The sequence below is a fragment of the Aquarana catesbeiana genome, linkage group LG06 (genome assembly GCF_042186555.1).
Source record: "Aquarana catesbeiana isolate 2022-GZ linkage group LG06, ASM4218655v1, whole genome shotgun sequence".
Classification (NCBI taxonomy): Eukaryota; Metazoa; Chordata; class Amphibia; order Anura; family Ranidae; genus Aquarana; species Aquarana catesbeiana.
Window position 1 is genome coordinate 75,803,152 of NC_133329.1, and position 14,208 is coordinate 75,817,359.

General features: G+C 43.6%; 1 protein-coding gene across 2 annotated transcripts in view; it reads left to right on the top strand.

Annotated features, from left to right (window-relative positions):
• LOC141148633 (tripartite motif-containing protein 75-like) overlaps window positions 1-10,177 on the top strand; it is a 19,763-nt gene extending 9,586 nt beyond the window's left edge. The window contains exons 1-2 of one of the 2 annotated variants that reach the window (XM_073636256.1): window positions 483-1,170; window positions 5,363-10,177. In XM_073636256.1, coding sequence (XP_073492357.1) covers window positions 5,364-6,890 — 1,527 coding nt within the window. In that variant the 5' untranslated portion in view covers window positions 483-1,170; window position 5,363 and the 3' untranslated portion in view covers window positions 6,891-10,177. Of the gene's footprint in view, window positions 1-482; window positions 1,171-5,362 lie in introns of those variants that run through there. The other variant, XM_073636257.1, reaches the window with a different exon arrangement.
• The last annotated feature ends 4,031 nt before the right edge of the window (window positions 10,178-14,208 follow it).

The window sequence follows — 14,208 nt, forward strand, 5'->3', positions numbered from 1 at the left end:
TTCCTGTTCCAACATGACTGCGCACCAGTGCACAAACAAGGCCCATAAAGACAAGGATGAATGAGTTTGGGGTGGAGGAACTTGACTGGCCTGCACAGAGCCCTGACCTCAACCCTATAGAACACCTTTGGGATGAATTAGAATGGAGACTGCGAGCCAGGGTTTCTTGTCCAACATCAGTGCCTGACCTCACAAATGCTCTTCTGGATAAATGGTCAAACATTCCCATAGACACACTCCTAAACCTTTTGGACAGCGTTCCCAGAAGAGTTGAAGCTGTTATAGCTGAAAAAGGTGGGCCAACTCAATATTGAACCCTACGGACTAAGATTGGGATGCCATTAAAGTTCATGTGTGTGTAAAGGCAGGTGTCCCAATACTTTTGATAATATAGTGTAAATAAATATATATATTTATTCTAGACCACCTTGAATAAATTCCTAAAGTCGAGCAACGAAAAGAAAAATGTAGCCTCCCAGCTCATCTGTACTCTATTATTTGATGTCTTTAAATGTGACAATGTGATGATTGGCGCTTGTAAAAATCCTGCAGAAACATACATTTACCTTGGCATTCTTGGGATGTTGGTACAGTGATGTTAGTATGTGACAATAGGCTTCTATGCTTGCTATTTAAATCTTTTACAAAGAGTCGTTGATGCATTGAACAGACTTCCAGCAGAGGTAGCAAGTCAGTCAACAATAAACAAATTTAAACAAGCCCAGGATCTATACTCAGACAAAAAGTTTAAAGAAAAAAAAAAAATCAAAAACGGGCAAACTCAATGAAACACTTTTTCTGCTGCCACTTTTCTATGTTTCTAAATAAAAACATCTACTTCTAGAAAGGAAGCCTCAAGCAATGACGTTTTACACGATGAATCTTAAATGAGAAACAAAACAAGTTCCACTTCTTCACATAAAGGAGTAAGAAACGAAACTAAATTCTCTGTCCTCATCGCTACAGGGGAGGAGGAAACTAAACTGATTTTTCTCTTCACTTATTTCTAGGAATAAGAAACAAAAGTAACTATCAGATATAGGATTAAGGGAGGAGATATTTTCCATTTTCCCTTCTCCTATTTACAGGTCTTAGAAACCAAAATAGACTTCCTTCCTCAGGGGAGCGGTGTTGCAGTGAGGACAGTGCAGGAGCAGTGAGAAGAGTCAGGTAAGTGTTCAGGGCTGGGGGTAGAACAAGCAGTAAGGAGTTTTCTACCTTAATGTAGGCAATGCATTAAATACACAATGCGTAGCAAGTAGAGTTGGGCGAACGGTTCAGCCAGAGCGTGAGTTTGTGTCGAACATTGGCTGTTTGCCCGTTCGACGAACAACCGAATTGTCGGGGCGTTCAGCCCCCCGAACGACCACAATGCACTGCGCTGCCGCACAGTGCATTGAAAGCCCTGATTGGCTGAAGAAATTAAAGCTTTGCCCAATCAGGGCACAGAACAATGTCAGAGCCATCACTGAACACTGTCATGATGACTCCATCCAATCATGGCTCATTTCTCTTAATCCCACCCCATACTATAAAAATATTCTTCCCATAGCGGCCATTTGTAGTGTGATGTGGAGTACAGAGCACAGAGCACAGAGTACAGTGTGGAGCAGTGGCAGCTGATCCACTAGGGACGCAGAGGCGCCACCCCCCTAATCTCCATGCAGAGTGCCAGATGCATGGATTGCCAGTTGAATGACATTAGCGAATTAATGCTCCATTCTATATACTGTGCTGTGTGCTCTATACTGCACCCTACTCCATTATATATACTGTGCTGTGTGCTCTATACTGCACCCTACTCCATGCTATATACTGTGCTGTGTGCTCTATACTGCACCCTACTCCATTATATATACTTTGCTGTGTGCTCTATACTGCACCCTGTTCCATGCTATATACTGTGCTGTGTGCTCTATACTGCACCCTGCTCCATTCTGTATACTGTGCTGTGTGCTCTATGCTGCACCCTGCTCCATTCTGTATACTGTGCTGTGTGCTCTATACTGCACCCTGTTCCATGCTATATACTGTGCTGTGTGCTCTATACTGCACCCTGCTCCATTCTGTATACTGTGCTGTGTGCTCTATACTGCACCCTGCTCCATTCTGTATACTGTGCTGTGTGCTCTATACTGCACCCTGCTCCATGCTATATACTGTGCTGTGTGCTCTATACTGCACCCTACTCCATTATATATACTGTGCTGTGTGCTCTATACTGCACCCTGCTCCATGCTATATACTGTGCTGTGTGCTCTATACTGCACCCTGCTCCATTCTATATACTGTGCTGTGTGCTCTATACTGCACCCTGTTCCATGCTGTATACTGTGCTGCGTGCTCTATACTGCACCCTGTTCCATGCTATATACTGTGCTGTGTGCTCTATACTGCACCCTGCTCCATTCTATATACTGTGCTGTGTGCTCTATACTGCACCCTGTTCCATGCTATATACTGTGCTGTGTGCTCTATACTGCACCCTGCTCCATTCTGTATACTGTGCTGTGTGCTCTATACTGCACCCTGCTCCATTCTATATACTGTGCTGTGTGCTCCATACTGCACCCTGTTCCATGCTATATACTGTGCTGTGTGCTCTATACTGCACCCTGCTCCATTCTATATACTGTGCTGTGTGCTCTATACTGCACCCTGTTCCATGCTGTATACTGTGCTGTGTGCTCTATACTGCACCCTGTTCCATGCTATATACTGTGCTGTGTGCTCTATACTGCACCCTGCTCCATTCTGTATACTGTGCTGTGTGCTCTATACTGCACCCTGTTCCATGCTATATACTGTGCTGTGTGCTCTATACTGCACCCCGTTCCATGCTATATACTGTGCTGTGTGCTCTATACTGCACCCTACTCCATTCTATATACTGTGCTGTGTGCTCTATACTGCACCCTACTCCATTCTATATACTGTGCTGTGTGCTCTATGCTGCACCCTGCTCCATTATATATAATGTGCTGTGTGCTCTATACTACACCCTACTCTATTCTTTATACTGTGCTGTATGCTCTATGCTGCACCCTGCTCTATTATATATAATGTGCTGTGTGCTCTATACTGCACACAGCTCCATTCTATATACTGTGCTGTGCGCTCTATACTGCACCCTGCTCAATTCTATATACTGTGCTGTGTGCTCTATACTGCACCCTACTCCATTCTATACACTGTGCTGTGCGCTCTATACTGCACCCTACTCCATTATATATACTGTGCTGTGTGCTCTGTACTGCACTCCAATCTGTACCCTGTACCCCTGTGTGATATACTGCTCTCCACTCTACTGGATACACACTACAATGCAGTACATAGCCTGCCACTATCTTATCTACCATACTTTTACATATCCCTTTTTTTTTTTTTTTTTTTTACAAATGTAGCACCCTGGAGCTTAGGCAGGCTTGCTCCTCACAAATTTATTTGCCAGGAATAATTATCCTGGCTGATTGTAAGAGATCCACTGATTTCTCCCTACGTTTATTGCACGTTTCTCTTTTACCACAAGGTGGCCGGGTACTTGGTGGTATTAGATATGAGAAGGGCAACCCAAGGTCAGGTTATGGGTATGTGGGGTATCTCAGCGCATTGGCAGGGGGTTTCTTGAATTCCTTGGCCTGCTGGGAGAACCTATATATTCAGGTGGAGTCAGGTGATCTGGGTTCTGTGCCACCTGGACGGCTGTCTGGGTGGACATGTGCCACTGCTAGACCAGAGGTTGGGCCTATCCCGGGGGCGTCTGGTGGCTAGGCTGTCTGAGGGCCTATCCAGAAGCAAGAGAGCAGCGCAGGGTTGGGATTGCGTCTTGCAGTCCAACCAGAAGTGACGGTTCTGCCGGCTGGAGAACCTGTCGTGGTCAGAGGTAGAAGGGAAGCTGTCACCGCTAAGGGACCAACCCCCTTTTATACCAGGGACCACAGTGAGTAACTGAAGCAAGTAATGGAGCAGTATTCTCACCGAACAAGGACGGTGAAGAATCTGGAAACTTCAGACGGTGATCAAATCAGGGACCCAACCAGCGGAAGTGATGCTTGCAGAGCAGCCTTGTGTGTCAAGCCAGGGACCGAGCAGGCCTGTGGGGTGAAGCTTGAGAAGTATCGGGAGTGCCAAGCTAGAGACCCAGTAGAGAGGCGGGGGTGACGCTTGAGGAAGATACATGAAGATTGGAGGAGCTCAAGGGATTCAGTGGCAGTGAATCAGAGGGTCTAGTGAGAGACCGGGAGCTCAGTGTGCTGAAGAACTACAAGGAGAAATTGTAGTGAAGGTAAAAGACGTTTGTGTTAGGAACTGTTAAAGACTGTTGCCACAAAAAACAGCATTCCTGCACGTGCAGATGTGGCTTCTCGCTGAGACCTTTTCCTGCATGGCTGTCCTCCTATTGAAGTCTCGGAGTCTGCTAATTGAACTTGCAACTACTCAAGGGTGTCCTGGCCCCAACCCTCTTTCCCCCATAAAAGTCTGTAAGAGAAATGAATATCTTTTGCATTCAAGAAGTGTCTGGCACCCAATAACTTTATCCACCTCACACCCACTATGCCTCACAACAGAAGGATGTCAGCTATCTCTGGCTCTGCAGGTTCTCATTAAAGAGGTTGTAAACCTTAGTGTTTTTTCACCTTAATGCATCCTATGCATTAAGGTGAAAAAACACCTGGCAGTGACCGGCCCCCCAGCCCCCCCGTTTTATTTACCTGAACCCTGGAACTTGACCTGGCGGGGACGCGCTGTCTCTCTGCCCGGGGTTCTTGGCTATTGATTGGATAGATTGACAGGAGCGCAGCCATTGTCTCCTGCTGCTGTCAATCAAATCCAATGACGCAGGCGCCGGGGGACAGGGCCGAGTCATACATACGGCGGCTGTGGACGCCGAATGCTGGACTCGAGAGGTAACCCCCTCAGGAGAGTGCTTCTCCTAGGGGGATATCTGATGTGGGGAGGAGCCGCGAGAGCCGCCGAGGAACCCCAGAAGAGGATGTCCGGGGCCACAAGCTGCACAGTGGAGGTAAGTATGATATATTTGTTATTTAAAAAAAATAAAAAAACGAACCCTTACAATCACTTTAGGCTGAAGGAGGCCGGAGACCTTGCTACACAAAAATAATTGTTTTTTGTGTTTGAAATTTGTGATATTTCTAAAAGGAAGGGTTATAACAGGACTGGATAAACCTAGTATCTATATTTCTTTTTCTCTATCTCTATTGCTGGATAAATTGCTACACACGTGTGTTTAACGCTTGACTGATTATGCAATTTCCTGATCTTGCTTACGCTGAAAGTGGTTAATTTCCCACCCCTTGTACACTGTGTACTCAGTGCATTTCCGTCTACTGTGTATTTTCAGAATGGCAGCTGTGAAGGAAGATCTGAGCTGCTCCATCTGCCTGGACCCCTGTACAGACCCGGTGTCACTGCCATGTGAACACAGATTCTGCAGACCCTGTATTTCATATGAGCTGGACACCCAGAAAAGTTCTGAAGTTTATTTCTGTCCAAAATGTAGGACACAATTTAAGGAACGCCCGCCAATGCTCCATAAGAAAATGCGGATGTCAGTGGAACAGATAGTCCCTTGTACTTATTGTGATGCCCCTGCCCCTGCACAGAAGACGTGTCTGCATTGTGATGCTTCCCTTTGTGGCAAACACCTAACAAAGCACAGTACTGCACCTGAACATGTTCTGATAGAGCCTACTGCATTCCCAGAGAAAAGGAAATGTACCGAGCACCGGCAGCTCCTGAATCATTACTGCACAGAGGATGACGCCTTCATCTGTTTGCTCTGCTACGTAGCTGGAGACCACAATGGGCACGAGGTGATGTCTCTGAATGTAAACTCTGCTGAGAAGGGCAAAGAATACCTAATTCCAATTATAAAGAATCTGAGAAAGGAAAGACATAAAACTGAGGATCAGATCCGTAGACTGAAGGCCCAGCAGGCAGCGCAGGGAAAGAAAACAGATGATTGCAGAAAAAGAGTCGTTTCCCAAATCCAACACATCAAAAAGGACCTTGAGAAGCTTCAGAGCAAGGTCCTGAATGAGGTCTACACACAGAAAAAAAAGGCTTCAGGCTCAATATTTGAAAGGAGAAACAAGCTGGAGATGCAGAACCAAGAGTTGTCCAAAAAGATTGATCATGTCGAGAAGCTATTTAAGATAAGTGATCCATTAACTTTTATCAAGAGCGTACTGGGAACCGATTTAATCGGGATCTTCAATGTCGAACATGGCCAAATAAGTGGTGATGTGTTCGATGAAACACCAATCTCTGAGATGCTGCACAAGGAACTCCTACAATTCTCTGATGGTCTAAATAAACAGATGCTGAAGGATGCCTTTCCAAAGATGAAGAAGTCAGAGATCACCCTGGACATAAAGACAGCTCATTGTAAAATTAATATAACAGATGATCTCAGATCTGCCATTTATACAGAAAAACGTCAGACTAGAGACATTGGTTTAGAGAGGTTCCGATCCCACCATGTACTAAGTGAGTGCAGCTTCTCATCGGGGAATCACTACTGGGAGGTGGAGGTGAAGGGAAAACAATGTAGCATTGGCATTGCCTACAATAATATGGACAGGAAGTCAACAAGACACGACTCACGCATTGGTTACAATCAGAGATCCTGGGGTTTAGGTGTAGATACCAACCTTAGCGTGTGGCACAACAATGTTAAAACCCAAATCTCCACAGATTCCCCTGTGCGGTCATTTGGGATATTCCTGGAATATGAGGTTGGACGTCTGTCCTTCTACCAATTATGTGACCCCACTAGACACCTTCACACCTTTACCGCCACCTTTACCGATCCCCTCAATGCTGCCTTCTATGTAAATGAGGGTTCTGAAATCACAATCCTAAAATAATAATTCAGCAAATACACTCTATGGACCATATCCATGTGGACACGTAATCATCACACCTTCCTAATGCCATATTAATGCCCATGGATTTTAGAATGGGACCTCTAACAAGACTATATTATGGGTAAACCCTGTTAGGAAATGTTACTGACCTACTAAAGTGAGCTCAGGTGGTCAGGTCAGTTAAATGTAATGTTTTTTGTTGTTGTTTTGTTTGTTTTTTTGAGGATTTTAAAGTGTATAAAGTGACAAAGTGACTATATGTTATACTTTTCCATAAAGAGGACATAATTTTTTGCAAAGTTACGTTGGTCCAGAGATAACCGTAGTGACTGTCCAGTGTCCAGTGCAGAGAGGCTGCAATTGTGCATAGTAACCACAGGGTGTTGCTAGCTTAGCACTGCCACCAAACAGTGAAAGCCTTGTATCTTTTTAAATGAATATAAGGCATTCTCTGATTGGGTGGGACAGTGATGTCACAAACCGGCGGTGTAAACAACCCTTAGACCCCTTTAACACCGAGGGCCTTTTGCAGGCGCTATAGAGTTAAAAATAGCGCCTGCAATCCGCCCTCAAACAGCTGCAGCATTGTCTCCAGTGTGAAAGTTCGAGGGCTTTCACACCGGAGTGCTGCGCTGGCAGGACAGGAAAAAAGTCCTGCCAGCAGCTTCTTTGGAGCGGTGAAGGAGCGGTGTGTTTACCGCTCCTCCACCGCTGCTCCCCATTGAAATCAATGGGGCAGCACTGGGATACCGCCGGCAAAATGCCGCTATTGCGGCGCATTGCGGGCGGTTTTAACCCTTTCTCGGCCGCTAGCGGGGGTAAAAGCGCCCCGCTAGCGGCCGAAATGCGCCGCTAATCCGACGTTAAAGCGCTGCTAAAAATAGCGGCGTTTTACCGCCGACGCTATGGGCGGCCCGGTGTGAAAGGGCTCTTATGGTGGTTGCATTCTTTTACTCTATGAAACTATAAATTTTTAGCAAATTGATGGCCGAGAGTCTTTCAATTGACTTAAATCTGCCAAAAATGTAGGTGCCCGCCATCTGCCCCATGGTGCTCTCTTCCCGTCTCTCATGCTATCGGCTATGAGACCGGTGTTCTATCCTCTTGCTGATCTCACCAATAGCTTTTTTATTTCAGAATGTTGAGCAGTGAGGTCAGTGAATGTGTTGAAATTAGTAACCTGCAAGGCTTTTTGCCCTCATTGTGGTATGAGAGATATATCCATAATATTACAGGGGTCAGCTATTGTATAAAGAAGCAATATAAACAATGATATTTTGCTCTTAGTATATACAGCACCTTGTATAGTTCATATCATAGAACTTGCATTGCTGACATGTATTCTTGCAGCCAGCTTAATAATAACCACGCAGACACATTTCCTTTAATCCTTGACACTTGGCAACGTATACTGCAAAGACACATCCTGCCACTTAACAACTTATACTATAGAAAGTTAGAAACACGTCTTTTTTTTTTACCTAGCTAGTAAGGTGGTACATTCACCGGGCGAGTTTCTATGAATTATTATTATTTTTTTTTAATATACCCCTGTATGTCTCAAAAACGACCGTGTTTCCCCGAAAATAAGACCTATCCCGAAAATAAGCCCTACTGTAAATTTTCAGGGAGTGCTGCAATATAAGCCCTACCCCGAAAATAAGCCCTAGTTTGGAAGGGTTGTGAAGTCCTAAAATGCACTGTATTATAGTGTTGTGTGGCCTAGACTGTGTACGTTTCTGTGGTCTGTTTGTGGTGAATACCTTTGTTGTGGCGCCACTTGGCGCTCAGCTGATCCGCCGCTGCTCTCCTCCTTCTGCCAGCTGTCAAATTTTTTTCTAACACCCTAGAGAATAAAATGGCGGTCGTATTTGCGCAGAGGTCGTATTTTTTTTGGAAACAACACACTTTTTTGAATGAATAAAATAAGACAACAGTGAAGGTAGCCCAATTTTTTTTAATATTGTGAAAGATAATGTTATGCGGAGTAAATTGATACCCAACATGTCACGCTTCAAAATTGCGCCCGCTCGTGGAATGGCGACAAACTTTTAACCTTAAAAATCTCCATAGGCGACGTTTAAAAAATGCTACAGGTTGCATGTTTTGAGATACAGAGGAGGTCTAGGGCTAGAATTATTGCTCTCGCTTTACCGATCGCGGCGATACCTCACATGTGTGGTTTGAACACCGTTTTCATATGCGGGCGCTACTCATGTATGCGTTCGCTTCTGCACGCGAGCTCAGCGGGACGGGGCACGTTTAAAAAATGTTTTTTTCTTATCTATTTTACCTTTTATTTTTACACTGTTTTTTTTTTTGTTTTTTTTTAAATTGTGTCACTTTTATTCCTATTACAAGGAATGTAAACATCCCTTGTAATAGAAAAAAAGCATGACAGGACCTCTTAAATATGAGATCTGGGGTCAAAAAGATCTCAGATCTTATATTTACACTAAAATGCAATAAAAAAAAAAAATTGTTATTTAAAAAAAGAATACAAAAAAAATGGCCCTTTAAGGGCTATGGGTGAAGTGACGTTTGGACGTCGCTTCCGCCCTGCAATGTCATGGAGATGGGTGGGGGCCATCTTCCCCTCACTTGTCTCCATGCCAAGGAAGGCACAACATCCGATCGCCTCCGCCACTGCCGACGGCTCCGGAGCGTGGCGGGAGGGGGGCCTCTCCCGCCACCGATAAAAATTATGTTGCGGCGAATCTGCCGCAGAGACCACTTTTACCTTGAAGTGGACCGCCGACCAAAAAAGAGGATACCAGCGGTTATGCTATAACAACGATATCCTCTTTCAAAGTCAGGACGTATATCAGCGTGCGGCGGTCCGGAAGTGGTTAACTCAGTTCTACTTGCCACTGGGGATTCCTGACAGGCAGGGAGGGAGATGGGGAGAGAAGACAGCACATGGAAAGCCCTACCCTGAAAATAAGCCCTACTGGGTCTTTTTTGCCAAGATTAATATAAGAGCCGGGCTTATTTTCGGAGAAACACGGTACCTTTGAACTACAGACTCAGATTCCATTTCTGAACGAAAGGGGCCTAGATGAAATCTACAAAATGGGTGTCAGCCTATAGTTTTGGGTGGGAATATGATAGTTAAATCTTTAGCTTTTCAACCAACTATGTATTTCTCTAATAGGTAACCTCAATTTCGTAGCTAATTTACAATGCCAACCTACATGTATTAAAACCTAATGTACTCACTGTAACAAGTTCAGCAATTTCATTTTTAAATGTTCTCACATATGTGTTAAAATAAAGCTTTGATATCTGATGAAGTCTCTGTTCCTGGTGATTGGGAAGGTCCAGACGTCCAGCCAGTACAATATACTTTACACTATATTGCCAAAAGTATTGTGACGCCTGCCTTTACACTCACATGAACTTTAATGGCATCCCAGTCTTAAGGCCCGTACACACCATACAAAAATCAGGTGGAAACATTCGTACGACGAGCTGTCTGCCGATTTTCGGATCGTTAGTACGGTGCTTTCGACAGCCGATTTCGCTTTTTTCGTCAGACGAAATCTGGACGTGCCGACTATAACATTTTTGTCGGATGTGAACACAACATCCGGTTTTCGTTTCATTAGTACGGTTTTTGTACGAAAAAAATCGTAAGAGCAAGACTACGCATGCGCAGAAACGAAAGAATACATACAAAACTATTCAACACATTGCGTCCCTTCTCACGTTGTATTCTGTCATACGAAAATGTTCGTATTGCGAGTAACCTCTTCGCTTTCGACATGAGACTAGCATGCCACAAGAAAAACGGACGTTCGGTCGTCCGAAAATCTAAGCGTGTGTACGAGGCTTAAGTCCGTAGCGTTCAATATTGAGTTGGCCCACCCTTTGCAGCAACAGCTTAAACTCTCCTAGGAAGGCTGTCCACAAGGTTTAGGAGTGTGTCTATGGGAATGTTTGACCATTCTTCCAGAAGCGCATTTGTGAGGTCAGGCACTGATGTTGGACGAGAAGGCCTGGCTCGCAGTCTCAGCTCTAATTCATCCCAAAGGTGTTCTATTGGGGGTTATGGTCAGGACTCTGTGCGGGCCAGTCAAGTTCCTCCACCCCAAACTCACTCATCCATGTCTTTATGGACCTTGCTTTGTGCACTGGTCCAAATCATTTGGTGGAGGGAGGATTATGATGTGGGGTTGTTTTTCAGGGGTTGGGTTTGGCCCCTTAGTTCCAGTGATGGGAACGCTTAAGGCGTCAGCATACCAAGACATTTTGGACAATTTCATGCTCCCAACTTTATGGGAACCTTTTGGGGAAAGCCCCTTCCTGCTCCAACATGACTGCACACCAGTGCACAAAGCAAGGTCCATAAAGACATGGATGAGCAAGTTTGGTGTGGAGGAACTTGACTGGCCTGCAGAGTCCTGACCTCAACCCGATAGAACACCTTTTTGATGAATTAGTGTGGAGACTGCAAGCCAGGCCTCATCCACATCAGTACTTGACCTCACAAATTTGCTTCTGGAAGAATGGTTAAACATTCCAATAGACACACTCCTAAACCTTGTGGACAGCCTTCCCAGAAGAGTTGAAGCTGTTATAGCTACAAAGGGTGGGCCAAATCAGTATTGAACCCTACAGACTAAGACTGGGATGCCATTAAAGTTCATGTGTGTGTAAAGGCAGGTGTCCCAATACTTTTGATAATATAGTGTATATTACGAGCTGCTGCTGCCACTGTGAAAATTAGAAAATGACACAGGGAGGGTCATTCACTAAGAAGAAGGCGCTGCACCTGTTCATACATTAATTGGTGCGCCGGAGAAGTCATTAATCGAACGCACATTGAAGCGCAAATAACGATAATAAATATATGTTAACTGCAACTGGTGCCAGGGTAACTGCAGTTTTCTCATTGATAATAGCAAACGCCCAATACAATTGGTTAATTTCTTGTAATTGGATGGGTCTTGTTAGGCAGTTAGTAGGTGTTCTCAGTTAATTAACCCTTTTGATGCTAATCTCATTCCTATTACTTCTAATATATCTTTGAAGTGTGTTTTTTTAATTTTTTTACCCAAATCTTTGAATACATAACAAAGAACAGAGAGGAGTTTCTAAACCGAATAAATTAATATTTTCCGATCTTGATCTTTAAAGGTGACCATACACCACAATCAGTTAGATCTTAAATAAATTAGATTTAGTGCAAGAGCCTGTTTGATTTCCTATAATTTGAATTAATTGTTCAAGTGCGTCTTCCTATTACCTATTTTGCCGAAATATCGAGTTGTACAGAGATTGGCCAATCAGATTGCATAGTGCATGACCATCTTAAGTGCCAAATTTGTTATGTAGATGTGCCATGACCCACTTGTAATTTCCTATTGATATTACTTGGGCATTATACAAGGCACATGAGAACACACCTTTTTTCAAGACATGATAAAGTGATCAGGAATCTTCAAACTACGGCTCTCCAGCTGTTGTGGAACTACACGTCCCATGAGGCATTGTAAAACTCTGACATTCACAGATATGACTAGGCATGATGGGAATTGTAGTTCCTGAACAACTTGGAGGGCCGTAGTTTGAAGACCCCTGTGCTAGACCATTATTATGCCTCCAGAATTGGGAGTGTGGCATCTACCCAATTTCTCTCTGCTGGTGGACACAAGAACCTACATCTATAGATATATCTATATGCACACACACTGAAGCAGGAAGCAATATACATTGAATGGTAAGGTGTAGAAATGGCGCTATTCTCCTCTTAATAAAGTGCCTAATAATTTAACTGTACCTTTGGCTTAACACTAATCCTATGCAGAGATATTAAGATGTCAAAATATAAGATAAAAATAAGGATGTGGTGAAGCTGTAAAACCCGGTGTTATACCCTCTGACTTATAGGGTCAGGCCCTAGGCCAGAAAGATTTATGTAGTGGTGTTGCTCTCCTTGGAAAAAGTGATAAACTCGGATTTCAAACCAGCTTTAAAATCAGAAGATTTGGTGTAAGGTGTGTTGCACCCCCTGCCTGTGACAAAGCTAGTAGATGTGTGCAAATGGTGCAATTTAATGTTCCTAGTAATATAAAGTTGTGCGATAAACCAAAAAATAAAAATGTACGCCAAAAATCACAAATAGAATAGGTGTGTTACACCCTCTGGTGGGTGTCAAAGTGATGAATTGCAGCCATACAATAATCATGCAGTGAATGAAACAAAAAATGATAATAAACTAGAAGTGTTACACCCTCTGGGAATAGAGGATGTTTAAAGGAAACACTTTTTGCAAGCAAAGTAATGTGTGTTTGATCCTCTGTATCAGAATTCAAACCATAAACATATAACCACAGATGTAAATAGTGAATATTCCATAATAAACAGTTAGATATTGAATATAAAATATTGAATATAAAAAATAAAAAACAAAAAATGTGGAAAAATAGTCCAACTGTTTTAAAAGTGACTTTGTGCTTCAAACTGTGTTCAGTGACTGTTCAGGTTTAGTGCTGATTATTTTCTCTCAGGTGACAATAGTGCCAAGTGACTTTTCGGTGCTGGTAATATATTGCACTCACCAGATAGCACTCACCAGATCGCATTACCCTCCAGGGGTATTAGACATTCAGTGCCGGTTCACACTGATGCAAGTTTTCAATGACCGTCGTTTACATACATGTGTTGCGATTCCCCTACGAATGCGATGCGATAAAAAAAAGGGTCTTGTGCGAGTTTACTGCGTTGCGAATTTAGCCTCCATAGACATCAATGTAAATCGTTCTGGAATCGCATTGTTGGTTCAGATATTTTCGAATTCCACCACACTACTCTCCACAAAAACCAGGAAGTACACAGGAAGTTAACACCTTTTTTTTTTTTTTCCATTATGATTCCATTGGCTAGAACATTAATCGCAGCTATGACCAACTCCTGAAATTCGCCTTAAAATCGCAGTAAATTCGCACCTCACACAGGACAAAAAAAGGGAACAAATTCAACCGGCACTCACAGTTTTAGCCACTGTGTAGCTCTCTGTGTTAAACCAGCAAAGGAGTATTGCTGTCTTTCACTGTGCTGATAGAGGTGCAGACATCAGAGTGACAGTCCTCAGACTGAATATACATTGGCCCAGAAGTGAATCTATACACAGGAAGTAGGTGTGCGTTTTGAGGCCAAATAATTTAGACATACACACATGACCCATACAAACACCACCCCATGTAAAAAAAAAAAAGGATAATTTCTTCCTCAGAGAACAGTGAGCAGGGCATGGTGGTGGGAAGAAATTGGCAGCTGTACAAGGAACTTCCTGTAGGGGCGTGATGTCATTCCT